This window comes from Cynocephalus volans, chromosome 15 (genome assembly GCF_027409185.1).
Source record: "Cynocephalus volans isolate mCynVol1 chromosome 15, mCynVol1.pri, whole genome shotgun sequence".
Classification (NCBI taxonomy): Eukaryota; Metazoa; Chordata; class Mammalia; order Dermoptera; family Cynocephalidae; genus Cynocephalus; species Cynocephalus volans.
The window spans coordinates 48931298-48959274 of NC_084474.1; the positions used below are offsets into that span (position 1 = coordinate 48931298).

General features: G+C 36.1%; 1 protein-coding gene across 2 annotated transcripts; it reads left to right on the top strand.

The window, feature by feature from the left end:
* Positions 1 to 3050: 3050 nt before the first annotated feature.
* Positions 3051 to 25984, top strand: CIBAR1 (CBY1 interacting BAR domain containing 1). 2 transcript variants are annotated; one of them, XM_063079816.1, is made up of 9 exons: positions 3051 to 3142; positions 3674 to 3908; positions 6150 to 6218; positions 6915 to 7016; positions 9230 to 9235; positions 11230 to 11334; positions 17395 to 17508; positions 22930 to 23049; positions 25004 to 25984. In XM_063079816.1, the coding sequence occupies exons 1-9, from the start codon at positions 3117 to 3119 to the stop codon at positions 25088 to 25090; spliced, it is 864 nt and encodes a 287-aa protein (XP_062935886.1). In that variant the 5' UTR covers positions 3051 to 3116; the 3' UTR covers positions 25091 to 25984. The 2 variants fall into 2 exon arrangements, with proteins under 2 accessions (XP_062935886.1, XP_062935885.1); XM_063079815.1 differs by lacking the exons at positions 6915 to 7016; positions 9230 to 9235.
* The last annotated feature ends 1993 nt before the right edge of the window (positions 25985 to 27977 follow it).

Here is a 27977-nt window from a genome sequence, read left to right on the forward strand (position 1 = left end):
GGCTGTCCACACTCTCCAGCTTGTGGACTGCAGATCTTGGGACTTCTATTATAACCAATTCCTTATAATAAAACTACACATTATTTGATAGGTACACACATATCCTATCAGTTCTGTCTCTCTGGAGAACATTGACTAATACAAGAATGAAACTCCAAATGCCTTAGGATGGCCAAAATGCCCTAGATGATCGGGCCACTACCTACCCCATCAACTATATCTCATACCATGATGCCACCTACTCTACTCCAGCCTTATTGGCTTTCTTCCATTTACTCACACATACCATGCTCCCTCTGTCATGAGTTTTCACTCATTCATTCATTTACTCACTGATAGACTCAACTAATTATGCAGTTCCTACTATGGATCAAGCTCTGTGATGATATCGGGAATATAACAAGAACAAGATAACATGAAGTGCCTAACTTCATGAAGAATATATTCTAGCCATGGGAGACAGAAGTAGCATATAAATAAATAGGTTAACTTCAGAGAGTGGTACGTGCTTCAACTGAAAAGAAAAAGAGAAAGCCCCAAATTATTTCTTCAAATTATTTCTACAGAGAAAGCCCCACTCTGTAGGTGCCTTTTAAGCACAATATTTATGATAAGAAGGGGCCAGCCATGTGAAGACCTGAAGAAGGAACATTCCATGCAGAGAGAATAACAAACACAAAAATGACTCTGAGAAAAGCTTGATATATGCTAGGAATAGAAAGAGAGATAGTGCAGCTACAGCACAGTGGGGTAGCAAGAGAAGGTAGATGGATAGGCAGGAATGAGGTACAGCCTTAACAGCCAAAGTAAAAATTTTAAATTTTATTTTAAGCACGCTAGGAGGCTTTAGAGGGTTGACATGATCCGATTTACATGTTCAATTTTGCACTGCTGTGTGTAGCAGTGGGCATGAGGAGACCAGTAAGGAGGGTTCACAGTAAGGGTAAATGTTGGTAGTAGCTTGGATTATGGGGACATAGACAAAATAAAGAAGGAATGATTCAGGACATGCTTTGGAGTTGGAACAAATAGGAGTTGCCAGTGTAGTTAGGGAAAAGAAAGGATGACTCCTAGGTTTCTGAACAATCAGCTGAAAAGTAGTGCCATTTTCTGAGATAGGGAAAGAGCTTGCGGGGTGAGAGAAGGGGGCAATTTGCCTATACTATCCCTCTCTTTGGGACTGTTTTCACTACCTCTTCATCTAGTTAACCCCTTCCTATTCTTTGGATCTCAACTCAAAATGTTACTACTCAATGAAGTCCTTCTCTGACTAGTTCAAACCGACGTTCTGTATTAATTGCCATGTAGTTTCCCATACTACCTGTGTTAGATTGCAAAAGTAGCCACTAATCCTTCCTCTCCACCAACCAACCCATTTGTAAAAATTCAGGTGCCCTTCCAGACTGTGGGCTTAGGTCATGTGACTTTCATCAACCAATGGGATATCAGCAAACACGACACAAGCAGAGATTTGAAAGGCACTTGAGCAGTGGGACTTGTCCCTTCTTGCTGTTTTGGAGCTCTGAAACCACATGAAGAAGTTTGGCTGGCTTGTTCAGGAATGAGAAGCATGTTGGGGTCCCCAAGACGTGAGTGAGGCTATCTAAGACCATCCAGACACCAACAGATCTACCAGCTGACCAGAAAAGTAGGAAAGCGCCCAGCTGAGCAGAACCAAAGTAGAAGCACCACTCAGCCCACTCACAGAATCCTAAACTAGCTGAAGGATTTTGTAAGCCACTAAATTTAGTGATTTGTTCCACAGCAAAAGCTGATACAGTAGCACATACCTCAGTTGCAATTTCACATGTTTGTTTGTTTGATTAGTGTCTAACCCTCCCACAAGACTGTGAGCTGTATAAGAACAAAAACTATTCTGACTTAAGTTACCACTCCATTCTCAGAGCCCAGCATAAGACCCAGAGCACACCAGGCACTCATTAGATAACCTGCTGAATGCAAGGGGAGAAGAAAAGAACATAATGTAACATGGGAGAAGGGGAGTTCTAAAAGAGACTAAGGACATCCATTTGTCCAAAATAAACTTTTATAGAGGAGCAGCACAAGGCACTGAAGAATACAAGACCTGAATCACATTTCGTCTGCCTCAAAGAGCTCAAAGTCTAGAGTACAGGAGACAGCACGAAGACGACAAAGTATCCTCGAGGTGAAGGGCGCCAAGGCCGCCAGGATGAGCGGAGAGTGCGTGGAGCCCAGGCTCCTGAGGCAGACAGATAACGCTTTTGAGTTTAGTCCTCACGGTGGTTACTTGGAGGAGCAGCACACGCAAGGGACAAGGGGGCGAACGAACACGGGTGTTCAAAGGAAAAGTCTCCTGTTTGTTCTTTATATAGGGGATTGTAACTGTTGAAGTGTCTGTCTCCTCATCAAAATCTCAGGCCCTTGAGTTGAGGACCCTGCTTCTTATCTTTGCTTATCTTTATGTCATTCCCACTGTCCAAGAATCTTTTCCACCAAGTAGGAACTCAAATATTTGCTGAAGAAATGAAAAGATGAGGCAGTAAGAACTGATCCTTCCAAAGGCACTTCCAACCCCACGTTTTCATATTCAACACAGAGAAGAGGCCACGTTGAGCATGTTGTGAGGCTAAATGGCGCACAGGCAGGCAGGACTCCAGCCAATCGCCCCTGGCTTTCCGCGTCCCTCCCGGGTACTGGTAGACTGGCTTTGCTCTGCTTTGTTCCCAGTCGCCTGGACGCACCGGAGACCCGGGGTTGGGTAAGCGCGGCTCTGAGCGGGACGGAAGGCCCGGCACTGGCTTCCGCGAGGCCTCCCGCAGCTTCGCGGGCAGGAAGGCGCGGGTCGAACGCGGGGGCCAGGGTGCGGGGCTTGGGGAGGCGCACCGTCGCCGTCGCCCCTCGCCGCGCTGCCCTCTTGACACCCTCGCTCTCCCGCGACCTCCCGCATTGACCGCGAGGGCGCGCGCCGCGTTTCCATAGAAACGCCCGGGCCTGCGCGGCGGCGCGCGGGGCGGGGTCTCCGGCTCCCGCGGTGGCGGCGGCGTTGGAGGTTCGCGCCCCAGAGCGCGCCCGGGCGCTTCCAAGCCCCAGGCGTTGGGCTGCTGCCGAGGGTCCCCGGCCGCGCGCGACGCAAGATGTCGAGGCGCAGTCTGGAAAACCGGTAACAGTCCAGGGCCCCTCTGTCCGGGGCCTCCCGCAGGCGAGGGCTGGGGTGAGGGAAGTGGAGGCTCTCTCCGTGGGGCCTCCACGCCGAATTCCGTCCCTGGGCCGGGGGCTGCAAGGTCCCCGCTGCTCTCTGAGCGCCGGCGGCCGCGGGGAGCCCGGGGCCTGGCCGCCTGCCACCCACCAAGGCTCTCGGGCTCGGGTTCCCGCACTGCCGTGGGCGGTGCAAAAGCCTGGTAGGCAGCCAGGCGCCCAGGCCGGGCAGCGAGGACCAGCGGGAGCAGCCGCCACTCCGCAGCGGAAAGGTCCGCCCGGCCCGGGCCTCTCGGTGAGCCTGCACCCGACATTGAGGCCAGGCCTCGAATGGGGTCCTGGAAGAGGGCAGCCCGCCCCAGGAGACTGGGGGATCGTAGGTGGGTTTGAGCCTTCAAAGCTACTTGAATGCCCCGGAATGTCTGCATATCAGATGAACGTGAAGCCATCGCATCTCTAAGGAGAATGTTTTGCTTTTTGTCACCTTTTTCTCTAGGGACGCTCAAACCAGACAACTGCAAGATGTTGTCACAAATGTGGAGAAGCATTTTGGAGAGCTGTGCCAAATCTTTGCTGCTTATGTGCGGAAAACTGCCAGACTGCGAGACAAAGCAGACCTCCTGGTGAATGAAATCAACGCGTATGCCTCTACAGAGACCCCAAATTTAAAGCAGGGCCTGAAAAACTTTGCTGATGAGTTTGCCAAACTTCAGGATTATCGACAAGCAGAGGTATGGAGTAAGGTCACAGCATCATGGTTATGAATGAGCTGTGAAGTAGTACATGAAGACTTTCACTTGTAATCTACCTAACTGCAGTGGCAAACACATACTTGATAAACATATTTTCATGTCTGTAACATTGTGTTAGTCTGTTAAAGAGAAACTTTCCGTGGTTTTAAAAAATTTTTTGTTCTTTTCAAACTAAACTTTAGGGTATCTTAAAGTTTTGAATTTCCCCTCTTCATTAGCCAGCTTTTGAGGGGTGGCCGTTTGCAGGGGGTGTGTAAATATAGTATCCATGGGGAAGAAAAGAAGCATGACTTGTGTCTTGTGTGCATGTAAGAACATTTTGAAGTATGACTGGAGATGGAAAATGTTGGGAATGGTAATGTGAATTAATAGATTATTAATAAAGGGGCAAGAGATCCTTGCTGCTTCCATGAAAGTTGGCCAATGTTTCACTGACACCCCCCACCCCACCCCGCAAAGGCTATGATTTATATCGGGTAAGCAAACAGTATTGAGAGAGACATTGTGAGGCTTTTAACTTTGGGTAGCAGGAGAGGTGTTCTTCTGATTGTTTTCTTTCTAAAAGTTTATTTTTTCCCTTTAATACTTTATAAGCACTTTCACTTATATTTATTTTTGGTTTCAAGACACAGAAGTTGCCTAGTTAGAATTGCATTGCTTGTTTTGTACTTTTCTCATCAGTGCTTTTGGTCCTTTTTTAAAGCCTAAAACTGAAATTTCAATTATCAAAAAATAAAATGAGAATAATAATCTTTGAACCCATCATTGCTATCCATACAAAAATTTAAGCAGTAATAACATTTGGGGGTACTTTTTGGAAAAATGGTGTGTTGTTGTCATATGACATTTCTGTAATAAACAAGCAACTGTCAGATATACATGATAACCGGACTTAATGTTTCAAAATAGTTTATATTACAGATAATCCTTAAATTCTGTTTTAGCCAGTAATTTCAATGCCCCTTTCTAGAACACCTTTATGCTATTTATCAAATAGCAAAGTGAATTGATTTACATTTGTCCTCCTTTTATTTCCTTTGCTTACCAAATGGTGGAGGTGCTAATGAACAATGACAAAAGGTAGGCAAGAAAAAGGAGAACAGAAAAAATACGTGGATAATCTTTACACTGAATCAGTGTATGGATTCTTAGAAATGGTGTCAACTAAATTGTCCTAACTATTCATGGTCTTGATTCTAGGATTCCTAATATTTAAATGCTTGATGGGAATTTGATTTTTTTTTTACTTGCCTAAAATATTTTTAAATAAAACATGCATATTCATTTTGTTTTCAGAAACTAAAGAAAAATACATGTGAATTGAAATGTACTCATTGATTATATACATGTATCATTTTCAAAAAAGCTTTTTTCCTGTTAAAATAACACATGTTCATTTTAAGCAGTTGAATACGTGTCAGTTGTATTACCTATCCTGAGACAAAATTTTAATGTCCAAGAGAGTTATTTTTATTATGCTATTTTTATATACATGCCTTTTTTAAAAAACCTGTTTCTTCAGTGCCTTCCACTGGTGCTATTAGTAAAAGAAGTAATTACTCAAAATGTGATAAAAACTATGATATTTAAGAAAACTGTAATTCTGAATAAAAAAGAGATCGGCTGTACAATCTGACAGCTCAGCAACACTAATACAGTTTATCTTGTTCTCTAGGCTTTGATAATTCATGAGTGGCTTCTCAGAAAAAAATGCAATTGATATAGTGATCCCTACGCTTTTTTTGCTTTTGAAGGTTGTCTTGTTCTAAATGGTTCCAGTATGCTGTATCTTTCTGCTTCAATTTTTTTTTCTGAACAGTTGGGCTACTACAATTCAGAAATGATATATGTAAAGTTTAACACTGCTAAACAGTACTGTACTAAATTTGAAATTGTTAGTGTACTAAAATTTGAGATGACTTAAAACTTACCCAAAAACTGCTCCTTTAAGGTAAAAAAGTAATCCTAAAATGATGGTGTGGCAAGAATGAGCTCCTTGTAAACCTGGGACATTTTCTTGTCGTACTGCATACCAGGCACTTTTCTGCTTTTGCTATCAATGTACAGCTTAATTTAAACAGTGACATTTTCATGTAAAAATTTAAAAATATTAATCTGGGTAGTAGTTATGTTCAGGTTAAAGAGCATAGGTTTTATTTCAGAATTTAAATTTCAATGTCTATTTTCTTTTCAGTTATATTGTATAATAATTTTCAATAGGTTGAAAGACTTGAAGCCAAAGTAGTTGAACCTTTGAAAGCTTATGGAACCATTGTAAAAATGAAACGGGTAAGTAAATTCATTCTTTCCTATTAATAGGTATTCTGGCAGAGTATGAAGTTTCCAACTGTCTTTTTAATAAAAATTACAAGTTAGTATATATTCATTCTTTTTACATACCCTGAAAGATCATTTCTTAGATCTTTGAGAATTGAGAAACATTTTTACTGAGCTTGTTAAGTATACTACTGTAGCAGCATAAGACATTATTATGGAAACTTTAAAATATTTAGTATTTATGAAGAATGATCATGAAGAATATATGGACAGAAATTGTTCTACAAAATAAATATGTTTATATTTTTGTTTTAAAGCAGGTGATAACATTTAGACTTTTAAAATGAGTGTGACAAAGTTCTATTTTTAAAATCAACTTTATTGAAATATAACTTAACTTACAAGCAATAAAATTCTCCCATTGTAAGTGTTCATTGAGTTCACTGGCAAATGTGTATACCCATGTAACCACCAATCAAAATTATATATGTATGTACATATATATATTATGGTTATAGTTTTGTATTGAAATTGTATCATTATTTTGAGAGAATACTAAAAACACACACACTAATTGTACAGTACTCGTAATTCCTGTGGTAATGGTGCCTAGATCAAAGAAGAAGCATTCTTCCATTCTTAAAACAGAATGTATACATTTTATTACTTAAATCAGAAATTTTTATAAACAGAAATGCCTATTTGCAGGATGACCTCAAAGCAACATTAACAGCAAGGAATCGAGAAGCTAAGCAGTTAACTCAGTTAGAAAGAACACGTCAGCGAAACCCATCTGATCGACATGTTATTGTATCCTTTGAATTTTGGTCTTTAAAAAAATGTTTTGTAAGGTATGCAGTACAAAAGTAAATGTATAGGGAGATTATCCATTTCTATTTTAAAAATGTGGAGAATTTGAATATAAATGTTGAAAAGAAACATATGCATTTAGGAATCCTCACTATAGATATTAGCTAAATTTAAAGAGATTATATCACCTAATTCAATCTCTTATATTATTTTCCACAATAGACTTTAAAAAGAAAAACAAACTCTCAAATGCAGATGTTTTCATAAAGAGTAAATTAAAAATTCTGATTTTTTTTCACATGGTGATGACTTAATTATAAAATTTTTAAAAAACAAAAAATAATCATTATAAAATTAAAGATCTATCATTAATTCTAATATATCAATGCCCTCTCTCCCCACTTTTGAGAAAAGGGAAAAAAAAGTTTTTTCCCATAATTCCTTTTCTCTTTTTTAAAAAAAACTATGAAGCCACAATTATGACTTTCAGCCAAAGACCCTCAGGAGATTTAAGAGTATAATTAAGGTCCACAGCTAGACACAAGGGATCTAAATAGGAGTATCTATGAGTAACAAGGTTCTCCTGTTAAACATGACTATTTCTTAGTCTAGAATGCACCTGGTTCATGACTAAACAACAGCATACAACATAGTGCCTGGCTAACTGCCAGCAACTGGGGTAGGTAGAACTGTGTAGAAAGCACCAGCATCTCTGCTGCCTCTTTCCCATTCCTTCTTTTGTGTGTCTCCATTCTACTTCCTAAAGGTTGTTACTGCCAACTCAGCCAAAATCCACATGAGGACTTGCTCTTTGGGGGCATTTGGGGTTCCGAGAAAAGTCCCTTGAGCAGTGATTTAGGGCTACACCAGTTGCCTGGTCCTTCCTCATTTGGACCAAAGGTACATAAGCCCAACCTTGTACTAAAAAAAAATGGGCAGCCATAGTGCTGAGTGCCCATTGGAGGCAGGAACAGGAATATCTAGACAGTCATTGAGGCTTAAGATCTGCAAATTGGAGATCATAGACTCTGTGTTTTAAGCAAGTCAGAGAAACCAGAGTCCTGGCGAATTTATGAGTGACAACTAGAGGTCAAGGCAGAGGCCAGGGAGTTTCACCAGTGTTTAGGAATTAAGCGAGAGATCAAATTTGTTTTGTTTTGATCTTGAGGGGGTGGGGGGTGTTTACATGAAGGCAGGTATAATGTAACATTTGGAATCCTGAACAGTTGGCAAGATTGAATCAGAAGTATTGGTATCAACACTCAACACAAATGAATCAGTACCTAAGACAAAGTTTTGTGACTTGGATGCTCTGCTGTAAACACTGCTGTGGAAGACCATCTTGCAGCATAGATGAAACAGGGCTGTGAGTTCACATGGGGGGAAATAAATGCAAAGACTGAAGAGATTATTGATACAAGTGAACTGATTTGCTCACTGGGCAAGATCTACAACTGGTGGATTTGACAACCTAAGATTAGAAAATAAAGGGCGATTTACATGTAAATGTATTCAATATACATATAAAAATATTCAATCACAGCATCATAGAATTTTTAGCAGGGTATAGACCCTTAAAATTCATCTGACTATTCAGAAGTAGTATACTAAAGTTCAATATGTAAAATAAAATCCTTCTGGTAGAAGAGGATGGGATAAAGAAGAATCCTAGGGCTCTACCTACTCACCACCACCACCCCCACCCACCCCCTGCCAGGGCTTCTAAACAAGCTTCCTAGAACAGTTTGAAAACATGAATCTGGCTTACTCTTTTATAAATCATTTTAGACTCTTGACTAATTCCATTTAATATACTAATATCTTTATTCATGGAGTTGTATGTTAGTATTTTAATCAAAAACATTTCCTACTCAAATTGGTGCATTATAGGATTTTGAAGAATTTTCAGGGAAGGGAAGAAATATTAGAAATCTGTGTTCTCTTCGCTAAAAATAGCTGTATGACTTTGGGTGCTTGAGTGAAGGGATTTGAAACTTTTAGAAATGAATAGTAGCTGCTGGAGCGTAACAGTAGCTGCTGGAGCGTAACAATAGGCTGCTGAAGCGTAACAGAAGGTTAATATACAGATGTCCCAGTTATGGCTTCTACTTCCCCATGCTTTGCTACTTTACCCAATTCTACTTACCCTTCCAAATTTAAAAATGAAAATACCAGTAAATGGGGAGGGGAAGACATGAGTCAAAAGGAAGTAGTCACAAGTAAAGACATCAGTTACATGTGATAAACAGTGTTAGGAATTAGGTCCAGGGTTCAATCCCTATTCCAGCCAGCCACCAAAAAAAAAAAAAAAAAAAATGTATTAGGAATTAGTCTGCTTGAATATTTCATTAGCAAAAGGTTATCACATATCAAATAAGTGTTAGAAATTTCCTTATACTAATAAATCTTCAAGGAGCTCTATTTTACTTCTTATTTCCTGTGGTGAGGTAATTGTTTAAAGAATTCCAAGCCTAGCAAAATAGAGAATTATTTTTGATTCTTGGTTATGATTAAGTTGAAAGTTTGTATGGTTTTAAAATAACTTATACTCCATATGGTAAATGTGTACACAAACAGAGAGAAAGGTGTATATGAATATATTTTTAAGCGCTCAGTATATTGAAATTGTGCAGTTGAATTAACCTAATTGCAAAAGTATATAATTCTAAAGACGACATAATTTTAATTTATTGAAAAAAGTTGTTACATTCTCTTTGAAATGTATTTTTTCCTTTATGAAAAATTTCAGTCACAGGTGCGTAATAAAGTGGTGTGTCAAGAAATGGATCCTTATAGTAAACCCTTTTACTTGTTTGAACTTGCACATTTTCTTGAGAACAAAAAAAAAGGCAAAGGCTAAATGTCACAATATTACATGTCACAGAAGTTTGATGACAAATGCAGATTTTTCCCATGATTAAGTATTAAATGATATATGAGATTTTTGAGTAAATATTATACTAGCATAGGAAACAACTTTATTAGAAAACATTTAATGAGAAAATTGGGCTATGTCTTTTAAAATTTGTTACTATTCTTTTTTTTTTTTTTTTTAAAGATGACCAGTAAGGGGATCTTAACACTTGAATTGGTGTTATCAGCACCATGCTCTCCCAGGTGAGCCAACTGGCCATCGCTATATAGGGATCCGAACCCTTGGCCTTGGTGTTATCAGCACCACACTCTCCCAAGTGAGCCACGGGCCAGCCCTTCTATGTTACTCCTTTAAGAAAAAATTTTAAATGTTTTTGGGCATCTATAGTCCTAAAGAAAGAGATGCTTGAAGAGAAACGTGATTAGATTGGAAATGTTCTCACTTACCAGTACTGTGTCCACTAGCTACACTCATATATGGCTATTGAGCTCTTGAACTGCAGCTATAGTAACTTAGGAACCAGTTTTTAAATTTTAATTTAATTTTAATGTAAATGTAAATAGCCACATGTGGCTAACAGCCACCATATTGACTGTTACAACACATATCTAGATAGTATACATGTCAGAGTGTGCGAAGCAAAGCATTAGATTTGCTATTTGTTACTAGTATTTATATTTTTTATAATAAGCCTTAACTAAATAGAAACAATCTAATATTGTTATCTTGTAAGAAGAATCTACAAGTAAAAATCTCATGCTGAAATACATATTTGTAGTATACATTCTAGTCCACCTGATTAAGATATTATAGAATCTTTTCTTCCGTCTCTTTACCTTTTAACCCTTTCTCCCCTCAAAAGAAAGGATTTATGACTTATGAACAAATATTTTCAATCTTCTCAAACACTGTCTTAATCTGTAAAATACAATAATACTTATCTCATAAGACTATTGAATGGATTAAATGAAATAATCTTTGTAAAGGACCAAAGAGAATGATTGGCACAGGCAGTGAAATAGATGGAGGCATTAGAAAATATGGAAAATCATATAGTAAATCATCCAAGGGTAATAGGGAAAAAATGGTTTTGTAGAAACAAAAGGATTTTTGTTTTGTTTGAGATCATGAATCATGTCACTTAGATTTAAAGTTCTTTATTCTACATGTGCTTATTTTATAGATCATTTTATTATATGTGGTAAAATACAATATTGAGCAATTTACACTGTTATGCCAAAGAGCCAATACTGCAATAATAGCATTTACCAATAGACTCAACTGAATGGATTCTAATTTGATTTTTTTTGTAATTTTGATTGGTAAATACTTTTGTAGGCAGAAACCGAATTACAGAGAGCTACAATAGATGCTACCCGAACAACTCGTCATCTGGAAGAAACTATTGATAATTTTGAGAAGCAGAAAATAAAGGATATAAAGGTAACAAGTAACTGTTAAGGTTGAAAACATATTTTTTTAACCTTATTTTTTAAATTTAGATTTATGAAAAATTTAAATCATTCTGAATTTTAGCCCATAAATAGTCCTTGTGAAAAAAAAATATTATAAATCAAAACATATCAAATGTTATTTTTTTACAGAAACAATGGTATATAAAAAGGGCTACATGCCCAACCAGAGGCCAGATATTCAGCTTTTTAAAAAATCATTAATACTGTTTAATCAAGGGGAACTATCATTTATAATGTTTTTATGTATCAGGTGCTGTTTCAGCTGTATGATCACTTTACATAAATTACCTTTCAATCTTCACAGTAACCCCATGAAAATGAAGTGGTGTCATTAAGAAATTAAGCCAATATAACATAATTTACTCAAAGTACCATGGCCAAAAAGAAATATGAGCTACAAGCCAATTATGTTTTTTTAATCTTTATTTTCTATTATAATACACTATCATTAATTTTTGTAGCATAAAACTTTCTAGTAACTACATATTATCAAATAAGTAAACAGGGTAATAGTAACCAATCACATAAATTTGCATCCACCATGGTATGGTGTGTTTGTCAACAAAGTCACAAGAATTGCCGTATTTTACTGTAACACATCAACAAATTTGAAAACTTCTTCGGGATCATAGAATTCAGCAAGTCTTCAGTGACTTTTTGGTAGGCCTCTTAGGAAGATTTGATGGATTGCATATGACCATCTTATATACTTTAGAACTCATCTAAGGATGTCTTTTTGGCTCACTGCAAATTTTTTCTAACAAGCTTTAGTGTTTTTTTTATTTATACTACTGTCAACAAAGAAATCTCAACATCAAAAGCTCTGTCTGTATGAATAAAATAAGCATTATCTATCACTTAATTATCTCATTCCTCTCTGAAATCCAGGAAAGAACATTCATTGCATCTTTTATTTTCTTTAATTTCCTGTCATAGTTTCAAAGGATTTCAGAACTTTAGCCTCTTAATTCAGTCACAGGCTCTGCACTCTGCTGTGTAATAGCAGATTGCTACTAATAGAAGAGCACCTCAGGAGGCTGTCCTGAGACACATACCTTTACCCAAGCTGGGAGAGTATGGTCAGGGCATAAAGTTTTACAATTGCTGACATCCTCTCTTAAATTAAGGGAGAGGAAGTTAGGTAGGTTATTAGGATAATTAGTTAACCTGAAAAATGAGAATAGAGACTTGTGAGGTATTCCTGATTCCATTGCCACCTAAGTGGCACCTAAGGTTAGGTGACGGGAGTCTGATTCCTCACTTCACCAGTTACTTGTGCATGCAAAATCTTTTTTACACAAGGAAATTCGGTTCTGCTCTGGTCTTTGGGCTCACTTCTTTGTTTCACCCACATACGGACTAACTTGACAGGTGTTTTTAATTCTCTGAGCATCACTGAGTACAAAATTGGGATAGAAATGGTGAGTGCAGAATTCCCAGCTGCAATTCCTACTACCTGGGATTTCCTGAAGCATTAGGAGATGGAGTGAAGGGTGCACAGAGAAGAAAAGAGCTTCCAATCTTTTCCCCTTGTTTGCTGTATCAACTCCAAAAGAGGGAAATCTCCTGATGGTCACAGGAAAAGAAAAAAAGACAAGAAAAACTTACACTTTTAAGTAACTGAGATATAATTCTCAGTGTCCAACTCAGTGGTTTTTGGTTTATCTACAGATGTATGCAACCATCACCACTCAATTTTAGAACATTTTCATCACCTCAATATTGTACACATTAGCTGTTGCCTGTTTCCCTGTCCTAGGTAACCACCACTAATCTATATCTCTATGCTTTGGGCTATTCTGGACATTTCATATGAATGAAATCATATGTGGTCTTTTGTGACTGGCTTCCTTCAAGGCATATGCATGTTGCAACAGGTATCACTACTTCATTCCTTCTTATGGCCAAATGATATTCCATTGTACTACCACATTTTGCTTATCCATTCATTAGTTGATGAACATATGGGTTGGTTTCATGTTTTGGCTATTATGAATAATGCTGATAAAAAAACATTTATGTGCAAGTTTTTGTGTGAACATAAATTTTCATTTCTCTTTGGTATATACCTAAGAGTGGAATTGCTGGATCATTGGTAACCTTAGGCTTAATCATTTCAGGAATTGCTACTGTTCCAAAGTTGGTACACCATTGTACATTTCCACCAGCAGTGTATGATGGTTCCAATTTCTCTGTATCCTCAATGCTTACTATTCATCACACTTCTTGACTGTAGCCCTCTCTAGAAAGTATAAAGTAGTATCTCACAGTGGTTTTGATTTGTATTATTGACGATTTGCATATATCTTCCTTGAATAAATGGCTATTCATATCATTTGCCCATATATATTTTTTTCAGTTTATGAATTTATTTTTATCATTACACAATGTAAACGTTCTTTGTGGCCATTTACCCTTTGCCCATATTTTAATTGGGTTGTCTTTTTATCATTGAGTTAAGTCTTTAATATATTCTGTATACAAGACCCTTATTAGATAAATGATCTGCAGTTATTTTCTCCCGTTCTGTGGGTTGTCTTTTCACTTTCTTGATGGTGTCCTTTGAAGCACAAGTTTTTAATTTTGATGAAGTCTAATTTATCTTTCATTGTTTGTGCTTTTTAGCTCTTACATGTCTTTGATCCACTTGAGTTAATTTTGTTGGAAACTTTTTCTTTTTGGCGACTGGCCAGTACAGGGATCAAACCCTGGACCTTGGTGTTATTAGCACCACACTCTAACCAACGGAGCTAACCGGCCAGCCCTTAATTTTTGTATATAGTGTCAGCTAAAGGTTAAATTTCATTATTTTGCATGTGACTATCAAGTTGTTGTAGCACCATTTGTTGAAGAGATTATTCTTTTCCCATTGAATGGTCTTGGCACCCTTGATGGAAACAAGTTGACATGATTTTATTTCTGGACTCTCATACCTTTTCATTGCTCTGTGCATCTATCCTTATGCCAGTACTATAATGTCTTGATTAACACTGCTTTGTGGTAAGTTTTAAAATCAGTCTGTGTGAGTATAACTACTTTGTTCTTTTCTAAGAGTGATTTTGCTATATATATATCTGTTGCAATTCCACATGAATTTTAGAATCAGGTTGTCAATTTCTACAAAGTCAGCTGGTATTCTGATATGGATTGCATTTAATCTGCAGATCAGTTTGGGGAGTACTGACATTTTAAGAATGATTGTTCCAGTGCCTTTTAATTTATCTAAATCTTCCTTAATTTCTTTAAATATTTGTAGTTTTCAGAGTATAAATTGTGCACTTCTTTTGTTAAACTTTTTCCTAGGTATTTACACTTCCTTATGCTATTATAAATGAAATTATTTTCTTAATTTCATTTTCAGATTGTTCATTGCAAATGTATAGAAATACAATTGATTCGTGTACACTATGTCCTATAACCTTGCCAAATTCAATTATTAGTCCTAATAGTTTTTTAGTGAATTCCTTAGGATTTTTCTACATACAAAATCCTGTCATCTACAACAACCTACACTTTATGCAAACTCCCATAGCTCTAGCAAACTTCCAGAGATATAAGCACCAGATGTCAATACCACACTCTGTTATGGCTCTGAATCTCTGTTCTGTACATCATTCTTCCTCACTGTCAAACTGTTTTCCAATTTTGGCTTCATTTGGAATCCTTTATGATAAAGAGGGATGCAGAAATCCCACGATACTAATAGCCTCAAAGATCAGTCAAAAAGTGTTACATTCCTACCCCTATTTCTAATAAAAACAATATTCAGTTATTGTGTTGATTTTAGCATGTTTCATAAACATTTCTATGAGACAAATTCTTAGCAAAGTCAAAGTTATTGATGCCACTCTTATTTGGGGGAGAAACATAGAGCATTTTTATTCTTACCTGTTATCAGGCTATTGCTTCAGATGAGGGCAGAGTTTGTGGTTCCTTCTTTAACACTCACTCTGGAGGCAGAAATGATTGGCAGTAATGAGTACTGCTCATAACTGTATTACTATATTTGAGGTGGGTTTAATTGACAATTCCATTTGAATTTTGGTAGCTGCATTAATTAGCAAGGAAGCACAATTTTTAGACAAAGACTTTTCATACGAACTTTGCAAAGAATTTCTTTTTCTAAAAAGGTTGGTATAGAACTTAGTGTAAAGAACAAGAGAGAAAAATTCACAATCCCTTTTGTTTCCTATGAAATAGGAAAAGTCATGTTATATGATGAATTTCAACCTACAAAAAAAATCTTGACCAGGGTCACTTCTAGGATAAATTGGGACAGGAACTTAGTATGTGGTGAAGTAGCTGACATAAGCAAGGAACATCTTCTAAATTTAATTTTTAATAGCTTTATATTTTATTATTAATATAAAATCATAAAATTTTTTCATAACATTATAGGGGAAAATAATCATACTGCTCAAAAATAATCAACATTATTTGGTTTATATCTAACTTTCATACTTTTTTTACTATGCATATATACAGAGAGATATAACAGCAACAAACATTTCTTTAGCACTGACTATGTGCCAGGTATTTTAAGTATTTTATGTGGATAAACTCATTGACTTCTCATAACAATATGAGGAAGGTACTATTATTACCCCCAGTTATGTATAAATGGGACCACACTATATGTAGCATCTCGTTTTAAAACTTATTATGGACATATTTATGCTAAGAAATAGAGATCCATATAATCCTTTTTAATATTCTCATATTTTGCAATATGGGTATATTAATCTATTTAAATAGTCCTCAGTGGTGGACATCTAGGTTATATTTGCAATTACAGATGTCACTGCATCATTCAACATCCTTAAATATTGGCCTTTGTGCTGGTCCAGTTATGCTCCTGGAATAAATGGGACAGATTACCAGATGTAGAGTTCCTCGATCAAAGGATTCACACTTTCAATTTTAACCTGTTCTAAAAACTTGTCCAAAAACGTACAAGACCACTCCTTTCAGGATGGTTATCTCAGGAGAGCAGGGATGAGGGGAAACGTGTATTTGACTATTGCCTTCCAGCCTAACCTATGCTTGAGTATTTTCTACTTGTTTCTTATTCAGCCAAGTACTCCTACATTAATGATTAGATATTTTATTTTGGTAAGAGACTAGATAACTAACAAAAGGATAAGATCCTATTTATTGAAAACTTGTCTGGTTTGTATCCTTTGTATACCTACCAATTACTTCATTTCTGCTTCAGTCAACATGCACATCTTCATTCTCTTTGCTCATCATTTTACTTACCATAAGTTTTCATTATGCTCATAGAACTTACCTGCAGATAGCTTATTTCTGAAGTAAATGATTGATTCCAGCAAGAACAGCACAGTGCAGTGGGCACTATATAACCTTACAGCTATAACATTAGGAAAGGTTATAACCTATAGCTCTTACTCGACAAGAGCTATACCTTATAACCTTAGAATCAGATCCATGTGTCAACATTCTGGCTGTGAGCAACACTGGGCAAGTCATGTATTTATAAACTGGAAAACTCTAGGCAAATGTATGGTAAAATAATCAGTGGTAGGAATAGCATTACTAGAAGTAATTCCTTTACCGTTAGAGAATACAAGTAGCATAGAGTCAGAAATGTGACAAAATATAATTCCTTCCTAAAAAATATTCTGTTTAAACATCAGTTGGAATTGGTAAAATACCAATTTCAGAACTGAATTACTCTAATAAATAGGTACGTGGTATAAGAGTACATTGTAGCATACATCTTAGATATTTTTATTACAAATGTCAGTTACTAGCTATAAAGAGAATTGACTAAAATAAAAAATAAGAGGGAAGTGAATGGTGACATAGGAAATATATTCATATAAAGTAAAGGTCTGCTGCAAAAGGTCTTCACAGCTATTTTTATTTCAGTTATCTTTTGTACTTCATTTGCCCTGTAAAAAAAAGCAGTTACCTCTCTACTTCATAAAATGCCAAGACTATAGTGAGTAATAAATTTACTAAATTTATAAAGCAATTTGTTTAATTCAAATCTTTGGTTTTTTAGACTATATTTTCAGAATTTATCACAATCGAAATGTTATTTCATGGCAAAGCTTTAGAGGTCTACACTGCTGCCTACCAAAATATACAAAAGATTGATGAGGATGAAGATTTAGAGGTAGGTCTATGTCATTCTAAGCTAAGTTCTTCTGTTAATATGGAAATGTTTAAAAGAGCATTAGTTTATATGGGTAAAAATATCTTAAATTAGAATCCTACAATAGTTTATATGTTATTGTGTAGAGTCCTAAATAGTTTTAACTTTTATGACTTTCCTATTATTTTTAACTTTTCAAACTAACCATGGTAAAAGTTCCAAGATTAATAGCTAGTAAAATGTAACTTATATAAAGCCATTACATGAAATACTGTTTATCATTTTGACTGGTGATATAAGCCCACTAAAGTGTGCTAAAAATAACTAACATTTATTGATTTGAGCAACATCTGAGTGCTTGTCATGCACAATGCCCAAAGCTTTACACGCATTTTTTCATTCAATCCTCTCATAGTCCTATGAAGTAGGTCATATTATTATTCTCATTTTACAAATACAGAAACAGAGACTTTAAACAACTTGATTTGTCTATGGCCACTTAGCTAATAAAGAGCAGAATCAGGATTCCAACTGGTTTTGTGTAACTTAATCACTAAGCTATAAAATAAGTGCAAGCTTATGTAAGCTTGCTTTTTGCTAATAGGAATTTTATTTAAATGGAAATTCTGATTGGCCAACTAACATTAGAGCAGTTAAGTAGAAAGGCCTGATCTGATCTTCAGTAAAGCACATCTGAAAAGTGAATGTCCTACTCTCTTTACAAAAAAAGAAAAACAGGCACAGAGGTATTTTTGCTGAAATAGATAAAATATTCAAGATATACTTTGTTCTTATTATCTCTAATGTAGAAGTGAAAAAAGCCATGTACTCTAAAGATACAACCAGAATTCTGTATTAGTAAATGATAGAATTTGAGCGTCTCTTCCATTTAACAATTTTGAAGATTCCCCCCAATTTCTTTCAAATTTTTTGTATCTTAACTACCAATAAAAAATATCATCCTTTGAGCCTTCTTGTCCCATTACTTCACTGGTTCCAGGAAACTTAATTCAGTAAAACCAGAATATAGCTTTATGAAAATGAAGAAAGGTGTATGTTTTAGTACATGTGTACCTGTTTCCAATGCCAAAATCTGATTTGTTTTGTCATACATAGATATTAATATTTTGTCAATATATGACTTCCTAAGTATCATTTCCTTCCAAATACTAAAGGTAAGGTTTCTTAATTATCACTCCTTTTTATGGCCTGTTTTTAAAATATATATTATCAAGATTATGTCATTTGTAAAATAAAAAATAGCAAATGATCGTTCATATAGTGGTTACTTTGGGGTAGCTGCTGATCTATGCATTTCAGCTATGTTAATTATTTTAATCCTCCCATCATCTATGATGAAAGTACTTATTGTCCTCATTTCTATGGATGAGAAAACTGAAGTACAGTGAAGTTAAGAAACTCTCCAGAGGTTCCATAGCTAGTAAGTAGCATAGCTGGGAATCAAACCCAGAAATCTGATTACAACACTGTTATTTTTATCTTCTACGCTAGACTGCCAGAAGTATAGTTCTAGATGAGTGACGTGAACTATTTCCTGCAAGAAAGAATACTGCATTAAGTGGCAGGTGGAGTCCCTTTACAAGTATTTTCATTCTTTTTCTAATACCCTTGACATGCTATTTGTTAATATTAAAGTTCCTTCAAGTCCTTTGGTCCCCAAGATTTTCCTTCTTATTCCAGAGGCCCTAGATACCTTTTTGTCACACCACTTCATTAATTCTTTTTCACCACTCTTTATTAGGTAGCTAGGTAGTTTGTGGGAGAAGAGCTCTGTGAAAAACTAAAGGTCTCAGGGCTGTGTGGTAGATGTGTTTTTGAATATCAACTTTCCCACTTTCTAGTGATTTTGAGCAAGTTAACTTCTTCACTCTTCAGCTTCTTCCTCACTAAAATGGAAATACTTGTAGTACTTACCTCATGTTTGTTCAACAACTATTTATTGAGCACCTGTTCTATATGCCAGGCACTATTCCAAGTGCTAGGGATTTAGCATTATGTTAGAAATGGTCCAAGTTGTCAAAGCAGGAATTTAAAATCTACCAGGGAGCGCTGGCCCTATGGCTCACTCGGGAGAGTGCGGCGCTGGTAGTACCGAGGCCGCGGGTTCGGATCCTATATAGGGATGGCCGGTGCGCTCACTGGCTGAGCATGGTGCAGATAACACTGTGCAGAGGGTTGCAATCCCCTCACCGGTCAGAAAAAAAAAAATCTACCAGGGAGTTCAAACATAAAAAATACTATGTAACATTTATAATGTGACCAGTCCCATAAAGAAAAAATATTTTTTCTATGTGCTGTGTGCATGTGTGATGGGGGGTTCCAATAGTCTGGAGAATCAAAGAGCGATTTCTTAACTAGACACTTGCAGGACTATGCAAAAGGCTTAGACAGATAGACATACAAAGGCCCTGAGGCAGGTCTATGTGTAAATAAAAAACAATGTATTTAAAATAGCACAGTACTGGGCACAAGCATGTGTTCAATGAGCCATAGGCATAAATTATTATTATGCCATACAGCAACTGTGGAGAGGAGAGGAGAGCAGTCTGGGGAGAGTTGATGGACCAAGGGAAGCAAAATTATATCAAACAGGTACCAAGAGAAAACCTGTAAATACAAGGTTTCTTGGAAACAGAAACAAGATGCAGAGACAGAAAAATAATTTGCTGTTCTTCCAGGTAGTCCATGCTTTATGAGAACTGCTGATATTGATTCCAGCTGCAGCTGTGTTTGTTGCAGTTAGGCACTCTAGTTATATCACAAACCATCTTACTTTGTTCTTCACATAAAAAGTATTGTCAGGCCCATTTTCCCCTTCAAAAGATCACCTCTGTACAACCACTTCAGAGCATATTCAGACCTTGAGGTTTCACTCCTCTAAGAGATCTTGGACCATGTTGGAAAATGCATTATTGCCAATAAACGAATATTTCTGTAAATTTGTTTTGCAGTAAGAGGTTAATTTTAATAAGTATCTAACCGGTTTAGACTTTTATCTCAAGTGTTGCATACTGTCTTCCGCTTTTCACTTTAAATTCGTCTTTGCTAAAAAAGTTTTAAAAAGGAATGTTCTAACAAAAAAAAATCCTCTCTAAATATGTTGACTAGAGTCATCCAGTTTCTATATCATACCAAAGGATGTCAGTGTTCCATATCTGGCACCAAAATAGAATTCTGTCCTAAGTAACTTTACCCTAATTAGCATCCCTGAATTGCCCTAAAACACCAGCCTCACCTTCAAAGTTTTATTCCTTTTGTGTCCTGCAGTCTTCTGAGATTTAAAAAATGTGTACGGACATCCCCTTAGTTTCAGTCTCCTTTTTTCCCTACAACATGGGGATTAAACTGTTAACATCATCCATTTGGCAATAGTGAATTTAATTAACGTCTTCTATTTGCCAGGTTATTATCTTAAACTAAGAGGGGTTGCAAAGATAAAACAGGACTCCTTGCTCTTGAGGAACATAATTGTAGAGACAGATATTTAATCTGAAAAAAGACAGTGAGATAAATGTATACTAGAGGGTAGAGAATTTTATGACTTGATTCTTGAAGGACAATTAAGTTTACCGAACTCCAAGCTAAGGAACCAGCATTGCAAAGGCCTAGTATAACAAATGTTCTGCAAATAGGTATGTAGGCTAGAAGTGGAGAGTGGTAGATAGGGTTGAGTGATCTTAAGCCTTGGATGTAGCCTTGAGTAGTCAGGAGCCACAAAAAGTTTTTGAATAGAATAACAACATATCGGGCCGAGCCCGTGGCATACTTGGTAGAGTGCTGCGCTGGGAGCGCAGCAACGCTCCCGCCGCGGGTTCGGATCCTATATAGGACTGACCGGTGCACTCACTGGCTGAGTGCCGGTCACGAAAAAAAAAAAAAAAAGAACAACATATCTTGGTCTTTAGTGAGATGTCTAAGTAAACTATAAAGGTATAGTCAATAAATTAAAACAGAAGTACCTCAGGTAAGAAATTTAGGTAGAATGCCTAGTTTTATAGCTTACTCTGTTAAGTATAAGATAATGTTTTTCATTGTAAAAGTGAATCTAGAGCTGTCCAATACAGTAGCCATCAGGCATATGTGGCTTTTTAAGGTTAAGTTTAAATAAAAGTAAAATTCAGTTCCTCAGCCACATGAACCACATTTCGAGTGCTCAGTAGCTATAGTGGCCAGTGGTAGCAAGCAAAGGTAAGCACTTCCATCATCTCAGAAAGTTCTGTTGGACAATGTTGGTCTAGAACAGAAGATACTTAGGAACATAAATATGGCTGTCAGAAGAGTATACAGACTATACAGAGAATTAGTTGAAGGGTAGCCATTAAACACTGTGTAAATGAGATCTTTCAGAGAAGGATTTTTAAGTAGCCTAAGGAAAAGTTTTAAAAATATTTTAAGGTGTAAGCAGTAGAAAAGGAGATGTGAAAAAGTAGGGCAGCAAGCACAATGAAAGAGCTTAATGATGGTATGGAAAAAAAGTTTCGGAACTAGGACTGTGAGGATGAAGATGAAAAGACAACTTTGGTGATTCTGGCAAGAGCAATTTTAGTGGAAGATGAAAGCCCAATTGTAGTTTATTAAAAAATGGAGATGAAGCAGAATATTTTAGAAGTTTTTTAAACAGTATTATGACCTCGAGGTCATAATAATAATAAAAAAATTGATCTTGAGCTTATCTGTTTTCTGAGGGAGGGAACTTGTGGAAAATGAAAGCTTTTGTTTGAAGTTTTGGATAAAGGAAAAAAACACATTGGAAAGGATCAAAATGACATTTGCTTTAAAAAAAAAATGTGGGGTGGGGTGAAGAGTTTAAGGGAAAAAAGAGAGAAAGTGAGGACCACCACCTGATAACCTTACCTGTCAGTCTATATGTTAGAGAAATGCGTGAAGGGAAAAGATAGAGATAGGAAGGCTTAAGACTTGGAAGTGTGCCTTAAGGAAAGAGAATTGACAAGTCTTGGCATTCCAGATCCCATTGAAGTTGGGACTCACAGTGTTATAGTGGTTCCAGTTTACTCTCATGTGATTTTTCATAGCAGTACAGCACTGAAGTTAAAATTGATAAATGACGTGAGGATAGACAGAACCGAAAGAATCAAAGAGATGCTGCAGCCTCCCTACCAGCTTGCATAGTTGGAACTTTTGCAGTTTCCTTGGCAAAAGCACTCAAATGATTGTTTCGTGACTAACTACTGCTTATGTCCCTCATCATCTTATATGGTTCAAATAGAATTTTTTAGGTTTCATCTTTTCAGCTTAGACTATTTTTGTATTTTGTTTTTCTTAGAAATTTACAATAACTGGAATTTTGTCCATGGGGAGGGGTTGCTTAAGAAAAAACAAAACTAAGAGGAACTTAATTTGACTCTCTAGAATTTCATTGTTTAGTATCTACTTTATAATGATGTTTTATTGTTGCAATAGGTTTTCCGAAATTCTCTATATCCACCAGATTATTCATCTCGTTTAGATATTGTAAGAGCAAATTCAAAGTCACCTCTTCAGAGATCACTATCAGCTAAGTGTGTATCTGGAACAGGACAGGTGAGCTAGAAATACTTATTCACTGATTCATTCATTCATTCACTGCCAAAACGATGATTTAAAGGAATTTGAGCTGCTGCCTGTGGAACTGTTCAATACTAAAAATGTTTCCCTTCAGTCACAAGTTCTCTATAACTTTACCCTCTCTGGGCTTATTTCCCCTTTTGTAAAATGATGGAAGGTTGCACTAAGTATCTTTTATACTATAATCACATATTTAATTCTCTCTAAAGCAGAACAGTTGAGAGCATAGGTGGAAAAAGAAGAATGCTAATGTAGATTTGTCAGTATAATATGAATAGATTCTGAAGTCCCATGGCTTAGGTTTAAATCTCACCATAAATACAGTTGACCCTTGAACAGTGCAGGGTTTAGAGGCCCCAACCCCCACAGATGAAAATCCATATGCCTTTTTGACTCCCCCAAACTTAACTACTTTACTACTTAAGTTACTTAAGCCTAATAGCCTACTGTTAGGCAGGCTGCTAAACTGATGCATGACATAACCAAAATTTTTCCAATTTTTAAAAATCTGTAGATAAGTGGACCTGCACAGTTCAAACCCATGTTGTTCAAGGGTGAACTGTTTATCTAAAACAGGCTTTAGCTGAACATTATCATAGATCCAGAAGCACAGATTTTTAGAGAAAGTGCCAGTTTTCTCATTTCTTCCATATCCAGAAAGCCTGAATGACCTCATATCAGGGATCCACAGCCTTTTTCTATAAGGGGCCAAAGTAAATACCTTAGGCTTTGGGAGCCATATATACGGTCTCTATCCCAACTAAGAGCAGCTATAAACAACACATAATCAGTATGGCCATGTTCTAATAAAACTTTTATTTACAAAAACAAGCAGCAGGCTGGACCATAACTTGCCAAATCCTGATCTATACAGCTATGCCCTTTTCATATCTAGCCTTCAGAATTTATATTTTCAAAATACAACTTTCAGGTAAATTTGACCCAATACCTTGTATTTTCATTTGATTCTCCTTTAAGCATTTATTTTCTGCTTTATATTTATGTCTCTTTCCCCCTAGCCAAATTATATCTTTATTATTCCAGCATTAAGTGCCTTGCACATAAATTCCATAAATTTAGTATTATATATAAAATTTCAATTATTTAGTACTAATAATGTTACCTAAGTTAGCTAACATTTGTATAGCACTTTAGAATACATTATGTCAGGGTTTCTAATCCTCAGCACTACTGACTTCCAGCCAGATAACTTGGATGGGGGGGTTAGGGGGGAGGGAGTACTGTCCTGTGCATTAAAATAAAAATGCTGAATAACATCCCTAACCTCTTCCCACCACAAGGTGCCAGTAGCACACACAAATACACATCCCGAGTTCTGCCAGCCAATGTCTCCAGACACTGCCAAATGCCCCCTGGAAGGTATAATCACCCTCAGAGACATTTTCAGTAAGATGCCCCAAGGGAGTACAGTCAGGATTTAAAACTGGTGAGTTTAGATTCTCAAATCATTCCATTCAAATCACACTTAAATATTGGTATTTCTGTCCCATTCCCTAGTTGCAGTATCCTTCTGTTTTTGCCATTCATTTGATGAATCTCATTCAAATGCTGTTTTTGTGACCCAAGAATTGTTTAACTTATTTTTAACATTTGTAATATACAGAGGCTATACTTTTCTCTCAAAGTACTTTATGTTATTGATGTATTGGTGGCTATCCAACTGGAATCAAATGGTCAATTTCATATTTTTATTCAAAAATATGATGAATGAATGAAAAAACATTGTGACTTTTTCAACCTTAAAATACAGTAATTCATAGGGAATGTTCATTACAAACAATTATTGTATGTGGACATTTTTCTGAAATATTTGTTCTATGGGCCCTTTCCTATAAGGGCATATAGATAGGTACCAAGCATGTAAAATAAGTTAGTACTTTTTATTTTAAAAAATATGAACTTTTAACAGGTGTCCACCTGTCGACTAAGGAAGGAACAACAAGCAGAAGATGGTGGTGATGATGAAGAGTTAGACATTACAGATGAAGAAAATTAATTTTAAGTAAACTTCACATTTCCATTTTCATCTTAAATGACTTAAAATCCAGCACTACTGAAGTGTAAACTTTAGATTCACTTGATACGTTAAACTTCAAAACAAAATTGTACTAGAAATGGAAAATTAAAGGAAATTTATGTTGACCGAAAATGAAGGTTTTAGAAAATATTACACACCAGTCATTTCAACATCGTACCTGGTGGTATGTGATCTTTTGCTATAACTGCCATATTTTAAAAAAGATTATTTCCAATTAGTTCATATTAATATAGTTACCTAGTTGAAGTTCAATAGTAAGTAGATGACAAAAACCAAAAGATCTAACAATTCCACTTTGAGGTTACAGTCCATGTTTTCATCACCAGAAAAAGGACGTCCTAAACAGTTGTTCTGATTACATAAAAATTCTATTCCATGAAGCCTTAAGTGAAAAATCTTGGGTTTTTTCTTACTTTCACTAAGACCTTATGTTTCATCATTTGATTTGTAAACTTCCTTTTCAACAAGCATGTAATCAAACAGAATAAAGGTAATGGGACACTAAGACATCAGTGTTTTACAAATATACTTAAAGCATAAATTTTAGCTTTCAAAAAAGCCACATTCAACCTGATTCTGGTTTTAAAACAAAACTGCTGTCATACTAAAGCATTATACATGGTACTGCAACTTTTGGAAAGCTAGTAATTTGGTGGAATGTTGCCTCATCATGGAACACCATAAATCATTAAAAATTCTATAAAAACTTTAACCAAGCTACCATCTAATTAATAACAGGGTACATAGTCACTATTATTCCTGAAAGCATAAAATAATTTAACCATAGCCTTTCAATATATCTGATGCTTTTGTTTCTTTTGGTGAAGAATTATAATTTTGTTATTTCATAGATCCCAGTCAAACATATAAAAATTATGAAATTTACAAAATCATTTGGGATAACCAAGAAAAGCAATTATTCATAACAGGAAAATAAAGACTTTTCTAGAAAGCTTTTTTGACTTTGTCATTCATGGTTCTCTTCTTTACAAAGCACTGCTTCCTGAGAATAGTACTAAGTGATAAAATTACTTCAAGTACTTTTTTTATGAAATATTCAAAACATTTTAAAACCCTAAATTATTTGATATTCTTAAGAAACTGAGGATTGTCATAGAGTTTTTATTATTTTCTCAGTCAGTATTTAAATTTGGTGTTGTAGTTCAGGGGGAAAAAAACAGAGTTATAGTTATTTCTCTTGCTGCTTACTAAATAGCATCTTACTTCTTTTGAGTATGAATTGCCTTATCTGTAAAGTTAAAAGTGTCTAATACATTAAGCAATTAGCAAATAATTCTGGAATAAAGCATATGCTCTGCCTACCTCAAAGAAATATTCTGAGAACAAAAGGAATACTATCCATGAAAATACTTCCATTAATGTAAAATTAAGTTTCACCATTTAGACCAGACTTGGGTTCGCAAATGTGTTCTTAAAGGACCAGATGGTAAATATTTTTACACTCAGTGGGCCAAGAGGGAAAAACAAGGCTATTAAAAGGATAGTTATGTAACCATTTAGGATGTAACCACCTTTAAAAATGTAAAAACCATTCTCAGCTTCCCTGCTGTAATTAAAAAAAAAAAAAAGCAAACCAAACCATTCTCCATCTCTTATCTCCAAAATAGGAATAGTAAATTTATTAGGGTTATCAGGATTATGATAGTTAACTCATATATAATTACAGATCACAAATATATAGTATTTCAAGCAGTTCAATAAACAATAGCTAATATTTAATGCAAAGATAGAGACAGCACGGTTACTACTTAATAGGTGATACATGGATCAAGGGCCACTGCTCTTGACAGTGTTTAGTAATTGACAGAAGTACACTCCTAATGATTTTTACCTATCTCTTGGTTATGAGACTAAGTTTACTTTTTAGACATAATCATACTTTTCAGATACCCTTTAGACAAAAGTGTTTGGCTTTAAGATAAAATGTCATTGGGTGTCACACTAGAGGACCAATATGCCTCCAGCGTACCTGATATATCTAGAGGTAGGAGAGGAAAAACTGGCTATAAGATGAAAATTATTGAAGCTGGATGACAAGTACATGAGAATTTAGTACCTTATTCTCTTTTAAGTGTTTGAAATTGGTGCTGTGCTGGTAAAGTGGCTCTCTGGGGGGACAAAGGGAAGGGAATGCCCTCATTTGCTGCATTTACCAATTTCCATGGTGTAAATACTCCTACCTTGGCCAATTTAAGTTATCAACATATCACTGAAGGCAGTTAGAGATGTGCAAAAATGGCTCCCACCCAGTAGAAGCCAGCTTTCTATAATAAACCTCTCATCATGAAGGTAAAACATATTAAGCCCTGATATAGTATGGAAATATTCACATCAATTACTTTTAAAATGAAAATACAATGCTTGTGTTTACTGGGCTGGCCAGTTAGCTCAGTTGATTAGAATACAGCCTTCTAACACCAAAGCCATGGGTTCAGATCCCCATACCAGCCAACCACCAAAAAAAAAGCTTGTGTTTACTATATCTGGCCTTTTATCAAGCACCTCAGCTCAGTTTGAGAAGCAATTCCACATTGTGATCTTTCACTGTAAGCTTAATCATGACTTTATTGCTATGTGAGAACTGTTTCTAAGTCTTCATACATTCCTCAAGAAGTGTCATCAAATGAAATACCTATACAATCTTTGAGCAATTAAAAACATGGTTTCTTCCTATTCTGTTCATTGTGCTTGGTCTGGATATTCCAAACAATCAGTTTATTCTCCTAGCTAGTTATAAGCTTACCTGTTTATAAAGGGCCATACTGAAGTGCTTTTTTAACCAAGTTTACCAGATTATTCATTGTACTAGTAAGCAGGATATTCA